Genomic DNA, 26384 nt, shown 5'->3' on the forward strand with positions numbered 1-26384 from the left:
AGCAAGACATTGTCAAGATACTTGAAAAATCAGCATGGCAGAAGTTACATATCGAAGGCCACTATTAAACACGGCATTCATCTACTCATTGGTGAATACAATAACTCTCAAAATACTGATATTTTGAACAACAACAAGCAAAGAGTTTTGCAAGAAAAGGTTTCTGAATTTGTGTCAGAGATTTCAGAGTTTAAATGTGATGTGCAGGAGTTTGGTCTGGCTGTTTTGTCCTAATATTTTACAGACTATCCTCAGAACGAATGCAAATAGACCCTTAACCATCACCCTGAAACAAACTACAAATACGGAACAAAGGAATAATAAACAATAGATAAATAATGCAATAATTTAATAAATTACTGCTTTGTAAACAAAAAAAGCTACAGTATCACTTTATTTTGATGGTCCCTTTAACGCATTTCATTGAATTTAACTTATATTGCATCTACATGCCAACTAATTCTGATTAGATTATAAGTAGACTGTTAGTTCAGGGTTAGGGTTAGTGTAAGTTAGTCTGTTAAATGTGTTGAAGGAGCAGTATCAACAGACATTAAGCAGATAGTTTACTAATACTCAAATGAGAAATAATTGGCAAATACTGTAGTTGCAATGCAACTTTTAGTCAACAAAATGTGCTATAGGGACCATCAAAATAAAGTGTTACCAAATTAAAAAAATTGACTCAAGTCAAAATTATAAGGCAACTTGCTGCACAGCATTTTTGAGTTGACTCAACTTTCAACCCAAGTACTGCATTTGATTTAACTCAACTCAAAAAAGCTCTGCAGCAGTTCAGAGAAGTTTATTTCCACAAAGCTTTAAGTAAAATAGAAAGAGATTAGAAAAATAAAGTGTTAGTACTGGTTGGAGCTGATAACCTCCGACTTATAATGTCATTGGGCTTCAGGTGTCCCAAGATCAAATACGGCCTTGCAGACCTTCTTTGATCCCATCCTCAATAGTCACTTTCACACAGTGATACCGGTTAATATCCGGTAAAATTTCTGGAACAACATTCAAAAAAGTGCTGTTCACACAGGCAAGGACATTATGAATTTTTTCTGGAAAAGACCATTCACACATCCATTCCAAAATACAGGTAAATTCTGACATCATTAACCAGAAATGAGCTCTAAATGGCTGCGCTTGTATTTGTAAACATTTGACGACATTACAAACTCTGTGGATGGTATTGTGAACAACTTCGATGAAAACATATGGAGGAACACTTTCGCATCTCGAGATGTTTATAATATGTGTGTGTGCTGGCGCTCACCGGCTGCTTCACGTGCACACGCGTCAAGAAACTGAAGGAAGCAGAGCTTAAAGGTAAACAAACAACAGCTTATCATAAGCATTTTATTGAAAATGTTTTACACAGTTGGCATTAAGAAGGAACATAGAAACGTTATCTGACTAACATCTAGCTGCTAAATGTGTCTGGAAAAAATATTCAAAGGCTTTATTTTCATAAACAGCACATATGTGAATGTGTATGAATGTTCTGGTTGGCTGGAATAGACTTCTCGCGTCAGCTCGTTCTAATCGTTTCCTTCTGTGTTCACACAGAGCAGCATTCCGGCAAATTACAGGTAATGTTAATGTTCTTTTTCCAGATAAATTGCCAAAACAAATTTAGGGCCTGTTCACACATACAGACCTTTCTGGAAAATTGCCGGTAATTCCCAGTCTTTATGTGTGAAAGGGGCTAGTATCTCTGAATCTTCGCCACCTGTCTAATATCACAATGCAATCTCACATGTAACTATTTTACTTATTGTCACTTGAAAAGAGGTTAATTCATACAAATTTATACAATTTAATTAATATTTTTCATTTCAAAGCATGCCCTTGAGCCCCACCACTAAACAAATCCCTCCCTCATTGGAGAATGTATACAATTATGAGATTGTAGAAATGAATACGAATTAGCAACTAAATCAATTCATAACTTTTTGATTTAGTTTCTAATTCGTAATTTGTATGAATTAACCACTTTTCAAGTGACAATAAGTAAAATAGTTACACTTCCTTGTGAGATTGATAGCAGTGTGAATGTCTCATGCTTCTATTCGGTTTGGTTCTTCTGATTATCATGTCATCGATGTGCATTGACGATGCTTTCCATCCACAAATTTTATTCACAACACAAGAATTCTTGTATTAAAATTTATAAATATATTTAAATGTATTATTCATAATACAATTTTGTAGGGCTGTCACCTCACAGCAAGAAGGTCACTGATTCGAGCCTCGGCTGGGTCAGTTGGCTTTTCTGTGTGGAGTTCGCATGGGTCTCCTCCGGGTGCTCCGGTTTTCCCCACAGTCCAAAGGACATGTGGTATAAGTTAATCGAGTAGGCTAAATTGTCCATAGTGTATGAGTGTGAATGAGTGTGTATGGATGTTTCCCAGTGATTTGTTGCGGCTGGGGCATCCGCTGCGTAAAACATATGCCAGATAAGTTGGCCGTTCATTCCGCAGTGGTGAACCCAGATTTATAAAGGGACTAAGCCTTCAATTAAGCTGAACCGATACCAAATTGTCCACGTCTGCATCACGGTTCATCGAAGAAACAATTAATTTTGACACCCCTACTAAACAAATGCAAAAAATAAATAAATTTTAAAAAATAGCATTAATAAGTCAGAAGATAGAAAATTTAATTTAAAAAAAAGGTCTGACTTGAAAATGTTGTAGTATTGGAACATTATTTTAGAAAACAGAAAAAAGAATAGAAGGTCAAGTGCTGATGAAAAAGATAAACCATTAGACGATTCTTGAGAAAGACTATAAAGACGCAACTAACAACTCAGACAACAGAAGCTATCAAAATCAACTAAAGCGCACTAAATTAATATTATAGCAATAATATGTTTAATAAATTACAGTAAGCCATCATTTTCTCGCATGGGCTATATGGGGTGTTAAATCTTTAAGCAACTGATTTGCAAAGCTTTCTTCACTGTTATATGAAATTCATCATCTTCCAAGGGATTCGGTTGCCTTTTATCTGATTCACAGTTCATGCACAGCTAAACACATTGCCCTACATCCAGATGATCAATCAAACAATCAATACCATTCTACGTTTTCAGGCTTGCAAAAGAAGCACGTACAGACAATGAAAAATGTCTACTTGTTTTTACTTGAACATCAGATAGGAATAGTGTTATTGGGAAGTTTCCCAATATGACTTGCAGATTGTCTTGCTTTAATTTTGTTGAGAATATGTCACTATTCATGCACAAGATGCCAGGGTTGGACTTTTTCAAAGGGTTTTTACAGCAGATGAACAAAATGTCTTTAGAGCATGGTTCAAAATAAATATAAAGACAGTGTAAACTGATTATTTCATGTCTTACTAATAGTAATCACAATCAAGTAAATCTCATGTTAATATAAAGCAAGCTAAACAATGTCAGGTGAGTAAGCATAAGCTGTAAATTACATAGAGAGCAAGGCTAATTCATTTGAAATGCTTGCTTTTCACATCAGCGGATCTTCACATTTTTGACTGTGCAAGACAATGTGAAGACATTTTACTATAAAAAAAAACAGTAAATTGATTGAGGGTTGTCTGCATTTACACTTTTGAATTACATTATGGTGCACTGAACAGTTAAACAAAGCTTTAAATTATGATTTAATAATCGTTTAAATTATGGTACAAGTAGGTGCCAGAAAAATATTTTAACAATATAATACTTTATATTTTCAGCATCAATATATGACGAAGCAAAAGTCAAGGTCCCATGATGCAATTTGAAAGCATAATTAAAAGAAAACCTCTGTGAATAACTTATAGATATTTTTATGCATCTAAGCTGATATTTACTTCTGGTTCTTAAACATAAACACAATATAATGTCAATTTAACATTGTGGGTTTAATGTAATTGCATTTTTATTAATTAGTAATTTTAGTAATTAAGTAACTAATTGGTTAGGACAATAATTCAATTATTGCCCTAATTACAGTTTTTCTTTTTAGGTACTTTAATCATCTGTAACATCAGCAAACCAGTAAACAAATGTACATAATCACTTGTGTAATTGTACTAAAGGACTTGCAATTTGTTAAAAATAAAGAAATTTTATTTTATTGGTGTGGTGTTTTGTACTGTGTTCTGAGAAATGTGCCAAAGCAAGTGATAAAAACAACATCACTACATTTAAATGTTTTTAAAGACTTTTGTGGCCCCCGTGGAAGCTTGCTGGGGCCCCCTAGAGGGCCCCGTCTGCCTTTGAACAAATAAATGACTATTCATTCATTTTCCTTAGTCCCTTGTTTATCAGAGGTCTCCAGCATATGTTTTACGCAGTGGATGCCCTTCGAGCCACAACCCAGCACTGGGAAACACCCATACACTCATTCACACACACACACACACACACACTCAAACAGGGACTCTCCTAACCAAGGACAATCTCCTAACCAGGGACAATCTCCTAATCCAGAAGAAGCACACTCAAACACTACGGTCAATTTAGTTTATCCAATTTCCCTGTACCATGTCTTTAGACTGTGGGGGAAACCAGAGCATCTGGAGAAATCCCACGCCAACACAGGGGAACTTGCAAACTCCACACAGAAATACCAACTGGCCCAGCTGGGACTTGAACCAGCGATCTTCTTGCTGTTAGGCGACAGTGCTGACCACTGAGCCACCGTGCTGCCCCAAAATTGACCATTATTTGACTGCAGACCATTTTCAGATGCAACCTGAGCTGCAAGCAATGCTTTTAATGCACACACTTAACCCCACCCCTAACCCTGCCCCTCATAGTGATGTCAGTAGCTCTGTTCAATGCAATATGTCTAACATTGCATGTCTGAGATATTGCGTGTCAGCTTGCATATGCAAGTCTGCAGTCAGATACTATTGGATCAAACAGATTTCTTAATGCTTGTAAATTTACATGTCAATTGTAGGAATTTCTTTATAAAAATAAATATATTTATCAATACGTTTCAATAGGTTTTGGCATTGTGAAGAAGCATCAAAGCAGCCCAGTAATATGAATATGATTGGTAGTGTATTAATAGGGTTCATTCTGAATCTCATATGAACAAAAATAAAATTAATCTATGGCTAGAGCAAAGCAAACATTACTTCAAGCAATCCTGCAGGATGACACCTGTTACACAAACACAGAGAGTGAATGTGTAAGAGATTGGGTCTCAGTCTTCTCATCTGTCAGTTTTATACCACATAGTGCATGTACAATCAATTTTGTGCCAGACTCCATGGGAAGATACATCTCTGTTTTAAGGGAAAAAGAAGCCTTATAGTGGTACCGTCTGCTTTCTGCATTCTACAAAATAAAACAGATGATTGTTCAAATTTTCCATCACAGTACCTTGTTAAAGAATCTGTTACAGCACTGTGGACTGATTATATCTGTGGATATTAAAGGTTATCAGTCATAAATTTCTATTGCAACCATTTTAATTGATTTCAATATTAAAATTAAATTATTGTGGAAAAATAAAATGTTCCTATATCAGCCTGCATATGCTTACCCTTAAAAAATGGCGTATTGATTACCATTTGTACTATATAACCACATTCACCAACTATGGTGAATGCAGCAAATCCATGATTCATTTATGGTTGGCATAGATTAGCATTTTAAATCTTCATTTAATAAAAAAATGTTCTGTTTGTAACAGAATATGAATGTTTATTGCCCATTGAAACTAAAATGCTGATTTTGTTCCTTACAAAAAAAGAGTGTGGGACAAAGTAAGAACATTCTTGTAGAGTTCTGTAGGTTCTATTTGATAACCACAAATAAATAAATAAACCTTCCAAGAACTTTGCTGGGATGTCTTTTTCTTTTTTTCATCACATCTTAAAAATAACCTCTAGAGAAGGTTCCAGGAACAATCTCCTAACCAAGAAGAAACATTCTATTTATTCATTCCTGGCTATGAACAATCTAAGAACCAAAAATTGCTTGCTGGGCACTAAACATTCACTACACAACCTTCCAAAAGGCTTGTGGCCTATACAAGTTTAGGAACCACAAATAATAACTTGACTTCTAGTTGACTGTTTGGTATCAGAAATGGCTTAAATGAAAGGCAAAGGCTTCTAGCTTACACTTATTTTACCAAAATAAAATATGATCATGCCTTGATTTTTTATTATTTAATTAGGACTGTAAGGTCTGACTTTGCTTGGACAAAAGTCTTGTCACTTAACAGAAATAATGTGCAGTGTCGAATATAAAGTCATGCAGTGCTGAATAATTTGCCCTCTCCTGTGGTTTGTAATGTAATGGGCAACACAAATGTCTTGATACCTCAGGCTGTTGATGTTACAATCTGCTCTGCAGATCTCACGCACACCCTCATACTAAACGTAACCCCAAACCATGATTTTTTCCTTCACCAAACTTCACAAATTTTTTTGTGAGAATTTTGGGTCCATGCGGGTTCCAATAGGGCTTCTGCAGCATTTGTGATGATTGGGATGCAGTTCAACAGATGATTCATTAGAAGAATCTACCTTCTGCCACTTTTCCCAGTGATCAACTCGAAGTCGAGTTATTTTTTATTGCTCTTACACCTGGAATTGACAACAAGAGTAGTGTATTAATGATTATATTATATCAAAAATATTATTGCGCTTACTATATAAGGGCGCATTACTAAATTTTCACTAAGGCAAAATCTGTTTATTGTCAGTAAGGTAATAAATGGAATTTACAAATAATGACTTGAAAAATTACCCTATTGTTATTAAGATAATAAATATTATGAATTCCCTGACCAGCTTGACCATGATCGAGAAACTTTTTTTAGTCATCTTGCAAAACTAAATTTGTTTCAAATAAGCAACATTGACCAAGCAACGGCAGCTTGAGCTGTAAATGGTTGTGTTTGTGCATGTGTGAGGGGCTCATAACAGCAACATAAGTACCAGGAGACAGTGGTGACATGTGGCACATCTACTCTCACACTCTGAACAGGTTGGTAATGAGAGCCAGTGGGGTTTCAGCGGCGTATCCTAACAACCCTCGTGTTTGTTTCTGCAGATCTGTCAGGGGTCTGGAGATCACTGCGGCTCTCCTCATCAATTCACACACTCTGAATTGATTACCTCTTCACTTCTCCAACTCTGCTCTTGTTCTTGAAAGTTTTACTGCTTTTATCCCCTAAGAGATGAATACAAATTTAAAAGCGCAATGTAAAAAGCATATTTTGCATAGAATTTTTGTAAACAAAACACTATCAGGCAATAGAATTGGGAGAAATATCCATACAGCATAGTATTGTACTAATTTCCAAGCCAAAACTACATGAATAATTGCATAATTTGAAGATGGAAAAAGATAATATATTGTAACAGCCAAATTGTAATAGCAATAACCAAATTGTATGGGTCAAAATGTTTGATTTTTCTGTCACACATTTTACATTCATTAGTTAATGTTAGTTAGCGAATTAACTAACATTAACTAATTATAAACAATACTTTTACAGCATTTATTAATCATAGTTCAACATTTACTAATGTATTATTAAAATACAAATTCATGCTCATTACCAGTTGTTAACGCACTGAGAGTTAACATGAACTAATAACGAATTACTGTATTATCATTAACTAACATGAGAAAAAAAACAATTGTTTGTTGATGTTAGCGAATACATTAACTAACATTAATTAATACAACCTTATTGTAAAGTGTTACCGATTTTTCCTCTACGCCAAAAATCATAAAAGTATTAAGCTCCTATTAAAGGCCACCTATGATGAAAATCAACATTTGGAAGCTGTTTGGACACAACTGTGTTTAGGTATAGTGTCCACAGTCATATTAGAGTGATAGAAACACAAGTCTCTTTTTTTATTTATTTATTTATTTATTTTTTTTAAATGTCCTGACGTTAAAATAGGACCCATATGCCAGTGATTTTGAGGCCCCTCCACAACGTGACGTGCGGTTTTCCCCACTAATCGAATTGATTGAAAGGTGCCATGTCTCTATAATAACATGTCCACAGAAAATATTTTGCAAAAAGAAATTGGATTAAAACATGTTACAACTCTCTGTGATCAGCTGCACCTCAATAATCTTATATTAAAAAATGTTAAAACAGCATGTTTGTAAGAAAGAGTCAAACCATTATTTAATTTTTAAACCGATTTAATCACCACGGCTGCATGGTGTCAACAAATGCGCATATGCGTGTGTGTTCAAGTGTACTGAAAAAGGCATTTGTATGAGACTCATCATTTCAGAAAGGCTTGAATAAACTCCACCACAAATACATCAAATAAACTTACTTGGTATTTTTGACTAGTGACCTTATTTCAGCTTTATCCATGTCTGTCTCTATCACTGACTGCTGTTTATCTGACATAAAGCATGATGAGAAGCAGACATGCACGTGGGAGCGGTGGGCTTATTTGGATTTAGAGCCACCAGCAACAAAAACACTGTAGTCAGATTCTACATTATATATTAAATTATCTGATGGGTATTTTGAGCTGAAACTTTACAGACACATTCTGGAGACACCAAAGGCTTATATTACACCTTGTAAAAGGGCTAAAATAGATGTTTGTAAAACTTTTTTGTAAAGTTATTTTTGGTAAGTTTATCAAAACCTATTTTTTTATTAGTAATGTGGGTTGCGAAGCACTTCATTTTGACAATTAAAACTTTTCTTAGTAGATTCTTTTTAACACTCGGATTCCAAATAGTTTTATCTCGTATTCATAAATAGAAAGAAATTCATTACTAATAATAAGTGTCATCTTTGAAGTACGATGCTAATATCACCTCGTGTAGACTCTATATTCCCCACCCCTAACTATACAGTAGGTAATTAATTCAATGTTATTTTAGATTTTATGTACAACCTAAGTGTGCCAAGAAATTATCCCTCGCAGCAATAAAACCTTCACATCCAGCCTGAACTACTGATACAAAACAAGATGTTCCATCTGTTGCTGTTTACACCAAATTCTGACCTTGCATTTTAAATTTTGCAGAAACAAACTATAGGCTCATTAGATCAGGAAAACTTTTTCCAGTTTTCTGTTGACCCTTTTTGTCTAGAGCAGGGGTCACCAAACTTGTTCCTGGAGGCCCGGTGTCCTGCAGACTTTAGCTCCAACCCGAATCAAACATGAACAAGCTAATCAAGGTCTTACTAGGTATACTTGAAACACCCAGGCAGGTGTGTTGAGGCAAGTTGGAGCTAAACCCTGCAGGGACACCGGCCCTCCAGGACAGAGATTGGTGACCCCTGGTCTAGAGCATTCAAAGTCTTGTTTTTCTTTCTATTTGGCAAGAGTGCAACCTCTTGCTCTTCTTCTGCTGCTGTAGCTCATCTGCTTCAAGGTTTGACATGTTGTGCATTCAGTGATGCTCTTCTGCAGACCTCAATTTTATCGAGTGGCTAGTTGAGTTACTGTTGTCTTTCTTGAAGCTCAAACCAGTTTGGTTCTTTTCTTACTCTGGCATAAACAAGGCATTTTACCAACAGACACTCACTGGATATTTTCTCTTTCACGACATTCCTCCATAAACCCTAGATATAATTTTGCGTGAACATCTTAGTTGATCAGCATTTTCTGAAATGCACAGACCAGCCATGATATCAACATATACCCTATTCAACTTCACTTCTGTGTCTTCATTGTGACGACGTCTACATGCCTAAGCATATTCAGCTGCTGCCACGTGATTGGCTGATTAGAACAGACATACCTAACAACAACCAGCGACAGTGAACATATTTGATACAAGCATCTTTAACCTAGATGTGAAGAACATCATGCACCAGCAGGCCATCGAAATCACATCACAATCAGTGTCAAAGCTCTATGGGTGACGAACACTTCATTTGATGGAGGAACATCAACAGATTAACACCTGACAATGAATGATCTGAATTACACAAGTGCAGCAAAAATCACTTGAATTTTTGACATTAACGACACGTTTATTCCATCAACACACAACAGGTGGTATAAATGCCAGAATGAGAGAACTATTCAGCATTCTTAAAGCAAAACTGCCTCCCAAACCTTAAAAATAACAACCGTTCCAAAGCAAATATGGCTTTTAAAACGGCTGCACAAGACTTTTTGTGAATACCACAGACCAACAAAACCTTGATGATTAATGTGTACACACTACAGTGTAAGAAATTGGACGTAAAATTAATCTTATGCATAAGTTTAAAGTGTAACGCAACATGTATTAGTCTCACTTTTGAAAAGCCATCAGAGATGAGTTTGTCACTTCTCTCCTCATTGACTAAATGCTTTTGGTTGATACCAAAAATTCATATAAATAAAGGTTATGATGCACAGTGCGAGCTGTAAATACCAGAATTACCCCTTTGAACAGCCTCTTTAAAGAAAGCAAGCCCACTAACAGAAGCAAGTCCTGTAATTTAGATGAACCAAAGCACACCATGTTAAGGGTGTTTCTAAAGTCCTTGGTCCCTCTAAACGGTGTGCCGATGGGGAGTTGAAGGTGACAGCTTTTTCACGGTTTGCCCGTTTTAAATCGGGGCTGGTGGTGCAGTATAAGGAGAAGCGGGAAATGGTCATGCTGAAAATTTAAGCTCAGCTCAGCAAGTCTGGTTGGAGGCCAATCCTTTGAAGCACATCCTCAGGCATGCAAAACACAGGGTTAACCGGCTTGATCTCCTCATCTCCAAGCAAAGACAGACCGGCTACACCAAACAGAGTGTGGAAAGGATCCACCTTGAAGGAAAGGAAAAAGACGAATGGATAATACTGGTATGAACTGCAGAGACTGATAATGTTTTTAAATAGTTAAGTCCTAGTGAAAAAAATGCATGAAATTTTTGCAGAGGCACACATTTTTTTTGTTTTTGCAACAAACTCCTGCGAGAACTTACCATGTCTCCAGGTCTGTCAGCAAAGCCTCCGGTCTCTTCATCCTGGCAGGCAAGAATAAAATTGCGCAGTTTTGCTTTATCAATCCAGTGAATTCTGCCAATGATTTTCAATGAGGCAAGAACCCACCAGGAATAGCAGACATCAGGCAGCTGAAATCAGGAAAAAAATGTTTACATGTGCTTTTGATCTACAGTTAAGGTCAGAATTATTAGCCCCCCTGAATTATAACCCACACTGATTATTTTTTTCTGCAATATCTTTTTAATGGAGAGAAGATTGTTTCAACATTTCTAAACATAATAGTTTTAATACTTCATTTCTAATAACTGATTTATTTTATCTTTGCCTTGATGACAGTAAATATTATTTTACTAGATATTTTTCAAGACACTTTTATTCAGCTTAAAGTGACATTTAAAGGCTTAACTGGGTTAATTAGGTTGACTAGGCAGGTTAGGGTAATTAGGCAAGTTATTGTAGAATGATGGTTTGTTCTGTAGACTATCGTAAAAATATATAACTTAAAGAGGTTAATAATTTTGACCTTAAAATGTTTTTTTTTTTATTAAAAACTGCTTTTATTCTAACCTTAATAAAAGAAATAAGACTGTCTCCAGAAGAAAAAATATTATGAGACATACTGTGAAAATTTCCTTGCTCTGTTACACATCATTTGAGAAATATTTAAAAAAAAGAAAAAAAAACATTCAAAGGGGGCTAATAATTCTGACTTCAACTGTATATATTATAGATAATATGCACAAGAGGAAGACTAGTTAAGCTTCAAAACTAAATTCTAATGTATTTTAACCCCATACATTAGAATGTGTCCTGTTTAATTGTTTTTTTTTTCTTCCTTTTTTCTATGATGTACAGCAGACTAAACACTAAATGCCAGTCAACGTTCACTTTTTCAGGAATATTTAGAGCAAGATCTCTTGATGATATATTAAGACACTTTAAGGAGCACAGTGGGACACCAAAATACTTTTTGATGCACATATTAAGGCTTAATACTTTTCCACTACGCTTTAAAACACTAGGGTTTTACCTATTTATCAGCAGGACGTTTTAATAATTTAAAATACAATTCAGTATGATTGTTGTTTTTTTTTTACTTCTTACTTTTTAATTAGCACTGTTCAGGGTTTCTGAATGTTTAGTTAAATTTTTATACATGTAACTATGCAACACTGATTATTGATGGAACATTATTTCACCCGCATTTTGACTTTTTATTTCCAATATTAGTATATATAATAAATTTTTCATTTTTGTTCTAGAATTGATCCCGAAAATACACTTGGGATGCAATTATATTATATGATATGATACAGCAGCATCGAAGAACAATATTTGGTCACACTTTATTTTGATGGTCCATTTGTTGAATTTAAATTACAGTAGTTACATGCCAACTAATTCTCATTAGATTATAAGTAGACTGTTAGGTTGGGGTTAGGGTTAGTGTAAGTTGACATATACTTGCAAAGATTGTTATAGTCAGTTAAATGTCTCTTAAAGGAGCAGTATCAACAGATATCAAGCAGACAGTCTACTAATACTCAAATGGACCATCAAAATAAAGTGAAATATTTTAGAAAATCATTTTATTTGTGATACCATTCATTTTGATCAATTCTATATATTTGATTTTACCTTCTCTGGCCTCCCATTCAGCCCCCCTGATGGCAGTTGTCTTTCACAGAGCCACCACCCCAACAGATCTGCATTGACTTGATGAAGCTGCCCAGTGACGGACAAGAAACCTGTGCAGCAGTAAATCTAGAAACACAACGAGACACTTAAATCTAGTCTTCTTTATTTCTATAGCTGGTCATACAATAACGACTGTGTAAGCAGATGAACAAAGCCAACCAGGAAAATAGTAGAATCAATTATGGAAACAACTGAGATTCAGCTCTAAATGCCAACAGTGTCATTATTTAGCTCAAGTCAGTTCAGATAACAGGTGAAATTCATCTATTTAAAATGAGTACAATGGATTAGCAGTCCTACAAAAGCAGAAATATTGTATGAATGACAAACATGTTTGGAAATTAACAGGAGTTTGAGGCTAAAATGCCACCGAAATGAACTAAAGCACCTCACAAATTCAAGATAAGTGAACAAACAGATTAAAGTCATCGGCACCAGTAGCCTAGTGGTTAAATGTGCCGACATACAGTATGGCACCATGGTGCTTACGGTGACCCGAGTTCGATTCCTGGCTCGAGGTCCTATGCCGACCCTTCCCCTCTCTCTGCTTCCAATGCTTTCCTGTCTGTCTTCCACTAACCTATCTCAATAAAAGTTGAAACCCCGCAAAAGATTATTTAAAAAAAGCATTCAAGTAGTACAAACAGATTAAAGTGACATGATAATTTATGAAAAGTGTATAGTCGTCGCTACATTATATTTAGCTTTTTTAAAGTATATTTTTGCAGTGTTGAGTATTATAATCAATCACACATATGCTTCTGTTAAGCTTATGAATAGATTAGCCAATTAATAAATGGATTAGAAACTAAATTAGAAAGTTTTGTTTTTAAAGTATGTTGTAAATAATGTTTAATGTTGTAGGTAATGTTTTAAATGTTAACGTTGTAAGTAATGTTTTAAAGCAATCCAAGTAAGGAATTTTCAGCTTTGTTGTTATAATGTTGTTGCTTTTTTTCCAAAATAATAAGAAATTTAAAGCTATTCCATGCTAATTTCATTTCATAAACTAACATGTTTTGTCTGTAGACAGAATTTGGCATGCTTTTTCTTAAAAATAAAAATGCTTTTATATGCATTAGAATATTCAACATTAATAACCATCATTTCAATAAATCAACAATAAAGTTTTTGTCATAATACTGCGTACTCTGTAATTGCTTCTTTTAAATTTATAATTTAACTTTCTAAAACCTTTTGTTTTTATTGGTAATTTAAAGTGAACAGTTAATTGAAGTACTTCGTTGCGTTAAAGTGTATGCTATGAAAACATAAAATCAGATAATTAACATGTATATATTTTTTTAATTGCCTATATACGGTTAACAAAATTAACCTTGAAATATTTAATGCTGACAAATATCGCTACTTAATAGAAAGGTTTATTTCTGGCACTGCAGGACATCCCAAACACACCAAATAAGGGCACAAAACAGCTCAAATATCTCACCTGACCAGCATGAGACTCTGAACCAGGCCTGCAACCAAAGCCACCGTCAAAGTTCATACAGGACAGCACAAACTCTACGGCCTTGTCTACGTTGATCACATCCAGCTTGCCCTACACAGAAAATTGTCTTGTTAGAAAAATATAAAACAGAAAGACTCCAAGAAACATCATAAAAAGGTCTCTAGAAGAAATATTTGGAAATAAAGTAATGCATACCAGTAGTGCCAACGTTGCAACTGCACAAAAGGAAAAACGTGTATCTATTTCACCTATTAAAGAGAAAAAAATCACTAAGAATTAGGGCAGCATGATATTGCAATAAAACTGGCTTTGCAATATTTTGTTGTTCTACAATATATATTGCGTTATGAATATAATTTCACAAGATAACTCTATAAGCAAAGAATTCATAATTTTACATTGATTGTGATGATTTTGTAGGGGAGTGAATCTGCATTCAAAATAATAAACAAATTCAAAGCATAAATTAGGCAAATAGAACAAAGATATAAATGAAATAAACTGTGATTTATGGTTTGCGGGAGAGTCTAAACTCTCAGAAAAAAAGGTACATGGTGGTACAAATAATGTTTCTTGAGGAACAGTTTTGTACCTTTGTAAAAATTGTACCTTGAATGGTACAGAAAAGACCGCTTATGATACAACTCCTTCTTTATTATAATACATATGAAAATAAATATTACTGGAAATGCAAAGTAATGTAATGAATAATTTCCATATTAAAACATGAATCAACATGTAAAAAAATATGTTTAAAGAAAGGGCGTCACGATGACGCAATGGGTAGCACAATTGCCTCACAGCAAGAAGGTCGAACCGGCTGGGTCAGTTGGCATTTCTGTGTGGAGTTTGCATGTTCTCCCCGTGTTTACGTGGGTTTCTTCCGGGTGCTCCGAATTCCCCGACAAGTTCAAAGACATGCGTTACAGGTGAATTGGGTAAGCTAAAATGGTCCATAGTGTATATGTGTGAATGAGTGTGTATGAATGTTTCCCAGTGATGGGTTGAAGCTGGAAGGGAATCCGCTGTGCATAACATATGCTTGATAAGTTGGCGGTTCATTCCGCTGTGAAAAATTAATGAATACTTAAAGAAACTCATAAACATTAATTATTAAGTTCTATAATAGAAAACAACTGGTAAAACAAAACTATAGGTATTGTAAACTAAACATTTTTAATAAATGTTTGGTAAGTATTTTTGACACTGTTAAGGTACAAAGAGTCTTGTCACTGGCGGTACCTTTATGGATCAGATTTGTACCTTTGATGAAGGTACAATATTGTATCGGCAGGTTTTAAAAACAAAGGTACATTTTGGTTTTCCATGGTACAAATCATGTCCTTAAAGGTACAAACTGCAATGGTACAAATTTGTTTCTTTGTCATAAGGTACAATTCTGTTCCATAAAAAGCTACTGCCCTAGTGACAAGGGTTTGTACCTTCTTTGGTACAACATTGCACCATTTTTTAGAGAGTGTAACAGTATTAAGTTATAAAAATTAAATAATCAAATGTAGAATAACACTGTTTATAGAAGTCAACATTTGAAGTGGATAAATTCATCAAAGATGTTCTAAAACTATTCAACAACATCCATTCTTGTCTAAATACAATTTTAAAAAACTTTTTTGATTAGATTTAAATGTTGACTGCAATAATCTTTGTTATAGAAATAATTGAATACAATTAATCTTTGTTAATTGTTTGTTAACAAATAATTTTTAAAGTGTATTCGCTTGAAATCGTTCATAATCACAAACTTAAAAATGTCACTCTTTTAGGATTAAACTTTGATCTGAATTGTGTTTTCTGGTTATTTATAATTCCAACTTAACTTTGCAGATTTTGCGATGTCACTTCCACATTTGCACATAACCATGCTAAAAAGATACACTGTGCAGCCTTACTAAGATTATAACATTTTTCACACAAACACTGATTAAAAAAACTACTTAAATACCCCATTTGTCCCCTGCAAACGAGCCATCTTCTTGCTGCAGTCCTTTAACATATTCCACCACTTTATCCACATCAATGACATTAACGCTATCATACAAGGACAGAATCTAAACAGAAAAAAAATAAATATATTGCATTTTAATTTTCTGTGAATGGATTTTCTACAGTCGTTTATCAAATATGATTGTTGGTTGTTCTCCAGGTTTAGTAGATTTCCCACTGACCTGTATAGCACTTAAAGTGTAAAGGAGATGAGGGTCATGGCCGATGCTTGCGCTGATGCCTCCGCAGTCATGCTGGCAAGATTTGATGAACTCTATGATCTCCTCTCGGTTCATTCGAGACAGTTGACCCATCAGGTCCATCACTGTCAGACCCCAGTAGATGCCACTCATTCTCAGATACTCAGATAGTGTGTACTCCTAGAGCAAAATAAATGGGAATTATTCAACAAATCATATTATTATTATATATTTTCATTTTTAAGCCATTAACTTACATAATCATCCTTCTTTGAGCCATAGGCTGCAATATAGTCTGCATGCTTGTCTAGGAAGAGAGTGTTTGGAGCATCAGGTTTAATGGTCACGTCTTTCACCTGGGTCCCCTGGAAAACAAAGTAGCTGCACTCAGTTTCAGACATTAAGCTCGAAAAATAAGCCATTTGTTTTAGTCCAGACTAACGTTACTAAACTGCTGAAGTGACTGGGCGGGTGACATGACAGGTTTATGCTGCTTTCGTTATTCTCCTTTAAATGTGCGAAGCTCTTTTCGGTATTATCGCAGATAACCGAATGCTATTTCTTTATGAGGAAAAAAGTACTACACTATTTGACGTATATAAAAACAGTATTGTGTTTACGTACCATTCTGTAGGAGAGGCAAGAGACTGGACTACAGGCTGACTTCAGCCGTCACACACATATTACATCATCATCACACGCTCGTCATTTCTACGGGGGCCCGTAAGGGACACAACGCATTTATCTGGTACGGTAGTTCAACGTTAACGTTTTTAGGCGTTTATTTGTTGACGCAAAGTAGACAAAGCATGACACAATGTATAGTTTCTTGTATAAATACCCGAATTATAATGTGGAAAACTAGTTATGTTTTGTCTAAAATACTATTTTAGGCATTATTACATTATACACATTACTACATTTATTATTTTCTTCACACAATTTTAATACAATAGTCACCTTGGATTAATCTGTTTGTCTTTCCATTTAAATAAATTATTCACGTCAAAATTATATTTCTTTACTCATCCTACACTTGTTCCAAGCTTGTTAGACTGGTTTTGTTAAACACAAAAAAGAAGAATGTTGATAACTTACTAACATTGACTTTCATAGTATTGGTTTTCCCTACTATGGATATCAATGGTTACTGGTTTTCTACATTCTTCAGTATATCTTTTTTTGTTCAACAGAAAAAGTGGATGTTGAATAAATGACTGAATTATTATTATTGGTGAATTATCCCTTTAAATTATATAAAAATCAAATACTGGATTTATTCATAAAATCCCCTGCTCTAAACCCCCCCCCCCCCCCCCCCCCCCCCCACTCATTATTAAAATCTGAAAGATGTCCAAAAAAAAAAAAAAAAAAAAAAAAAAAAAAAAAATTATATATATATAATTTTTTTTTTTTTCAAAAATAATATTTAATACAACTTCAAAAACTTCATTTGTATTTATATATTTTTTTTTAAAAAAAGATTAACAGAATATTTTTTAAAGCAGGTTATTTATTTTTACTTTCAAAGGACGTCATTTGTTACAAAAGGAATCTGAGGAAGAACGGTGTAACTATGTTACTTTGTTCAGCTTAACATTTGATCAACTTAGTTGTTCAACAAACATAAATATGGCAAGGCAAGCTGATATGACAAGGCAACCGCATCTCTGTGTAGGCAATTTACAATCTGTGAAACAATCCTGAGATCTGTTGATCAACCATACAATCATGTACAAAAGATGCTCAAAGTTTTGCTCTCAGTATGGATGGATTGTCCAGGATTTACTGTTTGAATTTCCCAAGGACCTCTCTGGAGATGATGAGCCTTTGTATTTGAGCAGTTCCTTCATAGATCTGTGAATGCAGACAATAAGACATGTCACATTTGGCCATCCTTTACTAATTCAAATAAACATGCTTCATGCATGCTTACCTGGTAAATCTTAGCATCTCTCATCAGCTTCTCTACAGGATATTCGCTATTGAAACCGTTTCCACCAAAGATCTGAACGGCATCAGAAGCACACTGGTTGGCAATGTCTCCAGCAAAGGCCTTGGCGATCGAAGCATAGTAAGTGTTCCTGCGACCCATGTCCACTTCCCAAGCTGCTCTCTGATAGGCCATCCTGGCAAGCTCCACTTTCATGGCCATTTCAGCCAGAAGGAAAGACACTGCCTGGTGCTGAAGGTTGCAACAAACATGGCTTACTCATTTACACTGTAAAAATAGGCAGGTTTATTTATTAACCTTGTGGTACCCATTTACTCTAGGCAGACAAGCATGACTTCTACCTCTGCAATAAACTTTCCAAAGGTCTTCCTTTCCAAAGCATACTTTGTGGCCTCTTCCAGTGCTCTCTGTGCAAGACCTGTAGCACCTGCAGCTACCTGAAAAAAAACATCAAACGTTTATGGGCTAAAAATGCAGTAAAATGGACATCTTCCATTTTATTTGTTCCAATTCCAATATGTTAGCAATAATGCTTACTGGTGGTCTGGTCTTGTCAAATGCACCCATGGCGATCTTAAAGCCGGCTCCTTCTCCAATCAAAACATTCTCCTTCGGGATCACTACATCCTCAAATGTGATCCCTCTGGTGTCTGAGCATCTCTGGCCCATGTTTAATTCCTGTTGAAAAGAAGTAAAATCTCAAATGCTGGTAGTGACAGCTTGAACCAGCGCAAATATTTATTTGGCACCAAAACCCTATAGCCAGGATTAAATAATGAAATGGTACCAAAAGACAAGAATAAACATGGACGCCACCATTTTCCCCCTTCTTTCAGATATAAAATTTAAGAGATAAATTAGAGACATTGCCCACAAAGTCATTTACTAAGCGCAAGGCCCAATCTCAATTCCATTTTTGTACCCCTACCCCTTGGCCCTTGAAACAGAGTGTGAAGAGGAATGTCTTCAAAATTTACCCCTAAGAAATGGGGATCTCTTGCTTCACATGAGCGATGATCGCGACTGCTGTAGTTATTCCAGTTGCATTATTTTTTGGTATTTATCTTGAGGAAATCACGGAAGGCAATGACATCATGTTATCGTAACAATATAATGTGGCAAAAAGATCATAACTGTACATTTACACCGTGGTCATATTCAGCTATGTAAACACACACAAAACAACATTAACATTATAGCAGACACTGTAAGAGAATTGGGATTGGGCCTAACTTTTCCCCCCTGCTTGTAGTTTAACTTTTGTAATTATCAATAAACAAACCCTAATCTTGAATGCTGTATGTTAGCAAATGTTCTGGCATTGGCACCATTCAACACCCTCAAAAAAAAAAAAAAAAAATGCATGTCTTACAGTAGTACCATTATTCACAAAATCTCAGTTAACAGCAGAATGTGTCTAAAGTTTCAGCTCAAAGTTTTCAGATGCCTTTTATATCTGAAAATGCCCCATTTAAGGAAGGAAAAAAAATGGTAGGAAAAAAAAATAAAATGTTTTTGTGAGTTTCTTTAAATGCAAATAAGATGTTAGTTCCCAACCCCTTTCCAGCAGAAAGGTAGGGTCTTTACAGCCCTTGCCTCTTTTACTCCTTAAATAAATAAATAAATAAATAAATAACATTTAAAATAATTAAAAGTGTGATGTTTGGTTTTATTAGCACATAAGCTTGAAGATTACCTATAGAAAGCCAGATATCAGATGACTTTGTACACAAGTACTTGGCTGAAGCTTTCTCCTAAACTGTCAAATACTTAAATAGGTTGTTTCCAAAAAAAAAAAAAAATAAATAAAAAATAACACACAACGCAATAGTAAATGAACTCAAGCAGGCCTCTCGGTCTTGAGTATGCCTTGGGCAGAAATCATTTAAAATAAAATGTGCGGTGTTGTGTACATTTCTGTAAGAAGACTAAGAAATATAATAAAAGGTATACAAGGAATTCAGAATAACTCCCTTTGGATTGGCCTTTGCTAACTTTTTGCAATAAATGTCAGCTTCTTAAGAGTGTCCACATCTTTCCACTGTGTGTACTTTACACTAGCATCTGCACTGATGTAGGATTGGGCTCACACCAATTTGCCCGATTTAGTAAATCTGGCCCATAGGGTTTTAAGGGCGTACTCACACTATGCTATACGAACCGTGCCCAGGCCCATTTGAGAAATGTGCCAGAGTGCAGTTCAGTTTTGGGCTCAGAAATGGTTGAGCCCATGTGAAGACGAGACTTTTACGGGACTGTTTCGTACTGGTTTATTATTCATTCATACGGTTCAATGACCGCAAACTGTTGTAGATTCTTAAAGACGCAAAACCCCTCACTGCACGTCAGCTGCACCTTTGGCAAACCTCCTAATTCCTGCAGTATGAGGACTTTATGATTGTTTATGAGTGTCAAAAGTGGCTGATCTGTTCAGCGAAACATTTGACCGTGTCTGCATCCCTAACGACTACGATAGAACTAAAGAAATCTCCACTGTGCTGAGCGAGAGCGCTTCTTACTAAACAGCGCATAATCGATGACGCAAGCATGCTCATCCGCAAATGCAATGTGAGTGCAGGCCGTCGGGGTAGATGGGAGGGAGGACAAGCGTGCGTCGGCCCAGTTCAAGGCAACTGTACATGGTGCGAGTACGCCCTAATTATCATGGTCACCAGCCTTTACCTTTCTGCCAGGCTGGACTCCTGGGGTATCAGCATCTACAATGAAGCCTGTGAAAGCCTTGCTAGCAGGACATTTGGGATCGGAATCTGTGCGGGCCAGCAGGAAGTACCTTTAAATGCAAAACAAAAGGGTTTATACTTGCCCTAAAACACATTTAAGAATTAATTATAGGAATTTGAAATGCTTCTCCTACCAGTTTGCTTTTCCTCCATTGGTGATCCACATTTTTTGACCATTGATCACATAGTCATCTCCTTTCTTAACAGCCCGGGTCTTTATTCCGGCCACATCAGAGCCTGCTCCTGGCTCAGTTACACAGTACGCCTGTCCACACACAATCTCATGTTAATGAGCAAAAGCGTGCATGTACCAGTATGAGAACACTTCAGAAGTCAAAATTACAGATGGTTAGAAAATTTGACACTTACACACATCAGTGGTTCCTCTGTCATTCTGCCCAAATATTTCTTTCTCTGAACATCATTACCAGCAATGATGACTGGCATTTGCTGCACGGGGAAAATAAATGCATAAACATCACAGTAACAATTTTAGACAAATCAAACACAACTCCTTCTCATGTTTACTACATAATGAATATAATGTGCTACGAATCCCAGCAACAAATGGCCATAGTTCCCAAATATGACATGAATTGCTTGTAAATAAGATTATAAAATTACAGGGACTTACCCCTAGAGAGTTTGCCTCAATGGCTGTCTGCATCCCAGTGCAACCATAGGCCAGCTCTTCTGTGATGAGACAGGCATCAAAAATGCCCAGACCCATTCCACCTAAAATATACAGCAACATCCAGCATAATCTCAATTAAAATAATGATCAGAACTCTTACATCTATGCAGAAAAAATAAAATAAAAACACAGAGAAGCTTAGATTAACGGTGCAATAATGAGTGATATTGAAATGGCGTTGAGATATTTCCAATAGGGATGTCAAGTAAACGGTTTCTTTGGTGCACCGCGATGCAGACACGGACAATTCAGTATCGGTTCAGCAAAAGATCCTAACTGGTAATGAAGTACTGACGTCATTCATCTCATATACACGGTGGAGGAGACTGAGTGCAATTAAAACACTCCAACTATTGAAAAAGCGCAAAAACTCTGCATAATTCACTGCGTGTGTGTTTACTGAACAGTCTTTCACTGAGACTGAAGTTACAGCAGAACCCAGGAGCCCCTATTTCACTGCAACGGGGAAAACGAAAGCTGTAAACTCCATTTCTGCCTCTCTCTCTCTTTCACTGTGGATCTCTGACCTGCTGGGTGAGGTAACCTTTCCTCTCAGCTGTTACAGTGGATCCAGACATGAGAGTGTCTGCAGAGTAAGTTCTCCACAGCATCCATCACGGATCAGCTGTGACTGCCGCTGTAATTTATCCGTGTCACTCATTGGTGAACAGCACCGATGTGTTAGAGCCAATCACAGCCCTTTCTGTTTAGTGCGTGACCAACCATAGGGATGTAAAAACTTGCTTGACAACGCTCAAAAAGCAAGTGGGACATTATTTACTTTCGTTTATTTGCTATAAATGCTCATGCTGTGTTCTGTGCATGTACTGGAGTTTTGTTTAAAACATTCAAAAAAAAGTGTTTTCTTTGAGCAGGTTAAATTAAAGATACAGTTCATATATCTTACTGTATTAAAAAGGACAAAACTGTATTACAAATAATATGTAAATATATTTACAAATTATACATTTTAAAATACAAGAATTCTTGTGCTGTAAAGTAAAATTGTATGGAAAGCACAGAATCAACGGCATGTCATAATCATAACCGAACCGTGAGAGCGGTGTAGGTTCACACCTCTAATTTCCAACTAGCAGAGTATTGAGACCAGAAAGAGTAGCTCAAAATTCACAACATAAGTGGATATTTGTCCTTTGTTGTACCAAACCCAGGACTTTTTCCCTTTTAAATGTAAATATCCTGGACACATTATTACGATCAATCAACTAAAAAGGTACACTAAAAGCACCTAAAAACTATCATAAAAAGATTTAAAGGCTACATGCCTCAGAAATACAGCACAAGCCATATGGACTACATTTATCATACTTTTACAGCGCATTTATGGCATAATTGCATGATAATAGCTATCAGTGGATCATCATTAGAGAAAAAGCCAACTGGTAGTGGAGCAAAGTAAGATTTGCACCAGTAACTCATAACCTTTTCTTGGAAAGCTATAAACAATTCTGTTTGTGAATTGAACTTTTAGTGCAGAAGGAAAGCCATACAGGTTTGGAATGACATGGTGAGTAAACGCTAACTGGAATAGTGGTGTTTTGGCAACAGACTTTAAAATATTTACCACAGTCCTCTGGAATATGTCCATTCATTAGACCCAGCTCCCATGCTCTCTTAATAAGGGGGAATGGATACTGCCAAGAGAAAAATCTGAAATTACACATCTAATAGATAAAAAAATACACATGTAAAACAGTGGACAGGTGGAATGATACAACTTACTTCCCCACTTCTGTCATATGATGGGGCAGCTGGAACAATCTCATCTCGCGCAAACTTTCTTGCCACCTCCTGGAACTCTTTCTGCTGCTCGGTTAGTTCTGTTAAATTAGAAGAATAGCATGTTGGGATGGGATGCTGAACATTTTGACTTAATATACTGAGGAAGAAAAACAATGAGAAGAGGTTAAAGTACATACCAAAGCTGAAGCCTCCATTACCTCCCTTCAATGTGGCGGTAGCTGCTTTTGCACTAGCTTGAGCACTGGTACCCTGAAACCGGAGTCCAGCTTGAACACCTGCCCTCAAAACCTGTTGCACAATGATTAAACAAAGATTGTACACAATATTAAAGACTGACCACAATTCTGATAACGTGTCTCAAGTCATCAAAAGATTATTCAAATGATCCACAAGATAACCTGTTTACAATTTTACAGAATGTAATCATTTTTAATTGAACACATGGAAGATGTACACTAACATACAGCATTCAAGATTAGGGTTTGTTTATTGACATTTACAAAAGTGAAACTACAAGGAGGGGGAACAATTAACTTATCACAATATTGAAATGGTAATGACAACAGTCAAAGGTGTGATGGTTTATAACTGCGTAGACCAGCTAATATAACTAATGTTAATGTTAGCGCCAAGCTAACTATCTTTCAGGTTTAACGATACCAAACTTCATATTCGGCATGCATACGACGACATGCATATGAAAAACAGTTTCTGTTAGCAAGCATGACACAAAAAAAAGCTTATTTACCTTGTTAAAAAGCATCGTCATTTAGTTCCAGATCTCAGATCCTTCAATGTCCTTAGACTGGCCTCCCCGCAGAAGACGTGAAGTAACAACCAATCATCGCCCTCCTTTTTATCATGTGATTAAGCACCGTCGCTCCAGTGACTTTTGGCCTACTTTTATTATATAACGCAGGAGAACAACTAAAAACAATATCTGTTTCATTTAAAACGATAATCGTCATGGTTATTTTAAAAAGATATCACTTTTAATAGATAGTTGATAGATGAATGAATTAACGAATCAATGAAAAGTGCAGCACAAACCAACACTAAATTACCTACATTTAAATATAATGTATTCCTGTTATTCAAAGCAATATTTTCAGCATTATTACCTCAGTCTTTGGTGTCACATTATCCTTAACTTATGTTATTGGGCTGATTTTGTGCTTAAGTAATATTTTTTTATTATTTTCAATGTAAAAATAGTTTATTTATATATCAATGACATAAAATGAATTAAAAGACAGTAAACTCATTTATGCTTATGTGCTGTTTTCAAACTTTCCATTCATAAAAAAGTTTCAACATCACTAACCATCATAGATGTTTATATATCTACCATTATTAATACTGAGCACCAGTAGTAATTCATCACAGTAGAGCAGAACATTTGAAATTTCAGCTTTGACCAAACTCTTCTCAGTTCTATATCAAACAAAGATATTCGCTTAGTTATTAATAGTTCTCAAATCTCTTTACCTGCTTATATAGGTTTTTAGAAAAATATGCTTGGTGACAGACTGGGAACAGTTTTGGCTTCTTCTGAAAAATGTACTTTTCTCTAATAAAGCTGTTGAAGTCTCAATCAAAATCATTCATAATTGCTACCCAATAAATGCCAAACTAGCTAAATTTAATAACAATATTTCCCCTAAATGCTAGTTTTGTACTCAATATGACGAAGCACTAAATCGTTTATTTTGAGAGTGTACTTACTGTAAAGTGTTTTGGTTTGACTTTTTTAAATTCATTAAAAAATTCCTATTTCCAAACTATTGTATTTCATCAAAAATTGCTCAGGTAGCAAAGAATTCTGGCCCAGATTTGGCATTAAGCTGGCACAGCAGACATTCTTTCAGCACTGGCATTCAAAAGGTGGGCCAAACATTGCCCAGGTTTTGGCAGAGGTGGCACCATCTTTAAGATGGCCACAATACTTGGGCCAAATGTGATAAATGGTGGGTCATGTAAGTTGTAAGTTTGGCCTATCTTGACCCCCATTTAAAATACATTTTTATTATTTTCGAATAAAGAAAAAAATTCTAATAATCAAATCGATTCAAGAAAAATGCACAGTGCTTCATAGGTTTATCAATATTTCAATGCATTTGTGATGCACCAACATATCTGGCCCAGTCATGGGTTATCAACTTGGCCCAGATATGGTCCATGTTTGACCATTGTCTGGCATCCAGACTTGGTCCAGTCATGTACCGTTATGTTGTTTGTGTGGGCCAGAAAAATTTTATTATGTGGGTGTATTCTTTGGTTACTCTCTGAACTTAGATCCTTCTCATTGTGAATTTATTATTCATTTATTGCGTTTTCTGGCTAAATTGTAATGCATAAATGTGAATCTTCAAAGAAACACCCTTTTTATTTTCAGAAAGGAATATTTGATTCATATGTAAACTCCATGAAGACTCTAATAATTATATTGGATGTAAAACTCTTTCCTTGTGTAAATCATTTAAACGTGTTTAATTTGCTGGAATTTTGACCAGCACCATTAACACTAAGCAACAGTAATAATTTATTACAATAGAGCAGAAAGTGGCAGCACGGTGGCTCAGTGGGTAGCACAATCACCTCACAGCAAGAAGGTCGCTAATTCGAGCCCCGTAGTTGGCATTTCTGTGTGCAGTTTGCATGTTCTCCTCATGTCTCCGGTTTCTTTCACAGTCCAAAGACATGTGGTACAGGTAATTTGAACAAGCTAAATTGGCCTTAGTGTTTGTGTGTTTCCCAGTGATGGGTTGCAGCTGAAAAGGCATCTGCTGCGTAAAACATGTGCTGGATAAATTGGCGCTCATTCCACTATGGCCACTCCAGATTAATAAAGGGACTAAGCCAAAAAGAAAATTAATGAATGAACGAATAAGAGCAGAAAGTCAACCTAATAGGGTGATTTCAGATTTTTAAGAAC

General features: G+C 35.7%; 2 protein-coding genes across 2 annotated transcripts; both read right to left on the reverse strand.

Annotated features, from left to right (window-relative positions):
• Nucleotides 1–9945: 9945 nt before the first annotated feature.
• On the reverse strand, nt 9946–17062 carry rabggtb (Rab geranylgeranyltransferase subunit beta). Its single transcript, XM_056476172.1, has 9 exons — nt 16921–17062; nt 16554–16661; nt 16279–16476; nt 16056–16161; nt 14288–14340; nt 14072–14182; nt 12562–12687; nt 10902–11051; nt 9946–10743 (listed from the first exon to the last, which is right to left on the reverse strand). Exons 1-9 carry the CDS (start codon nt 16921–16923, stop codon nt 10603–10605), a joined length of 996 nt encoding a protein of 331 aa, XP_056332147.1. The 5' UTR covers nt 16924–17062; the 3' UTR covers nt 9946–10602.
• A 727-nt stretch (nt 17063–17789) lies between these two features.
• acadm (acyl-CoA dehydrogenase medium chain) lies at nt 17790–24305 on the reverse strand. The gene is made up of 12 exons (XM_056476183.1): nt 24198–24305; nt 23626–23737; nt 23429–23526; nt 23271–23340; nt 21626–21726; nt 21361–21441; nt 21126–21256; nt 20933–21041; nt 18788–18928; nt 18592–18687; nt 18233–18481; nt 17790–18153 (listed from the first exon to the last, which is right to left on the reverse strand). Exons 1-12 carry the CDS (start codon nt 24216–24218, stop codon nt 18082–18084), a joined length of 1281 nt encoding a protein of 426 aa, XP_056332158.1. The 5' UTR covers nt 24219–24305; the 3' UTR covers nt 17790–18081.
• Between the last annotated feature and the right edge of the window lie 2079 nt (nt 24306–26384).

Source organism: Danio aesculapii, chromosome 2 (genome assembly GCF_903798145.1).
Source record: "Danio aesculapii chromosome 2, fDanAes4.1, whole genome shotgun sequence".
Lineage (NCBI taxonomy): Eukaryota > Metazoa > Chordata > Actinopteri > Cypriniformes > Danionidae > Danio > Danio aesculapii.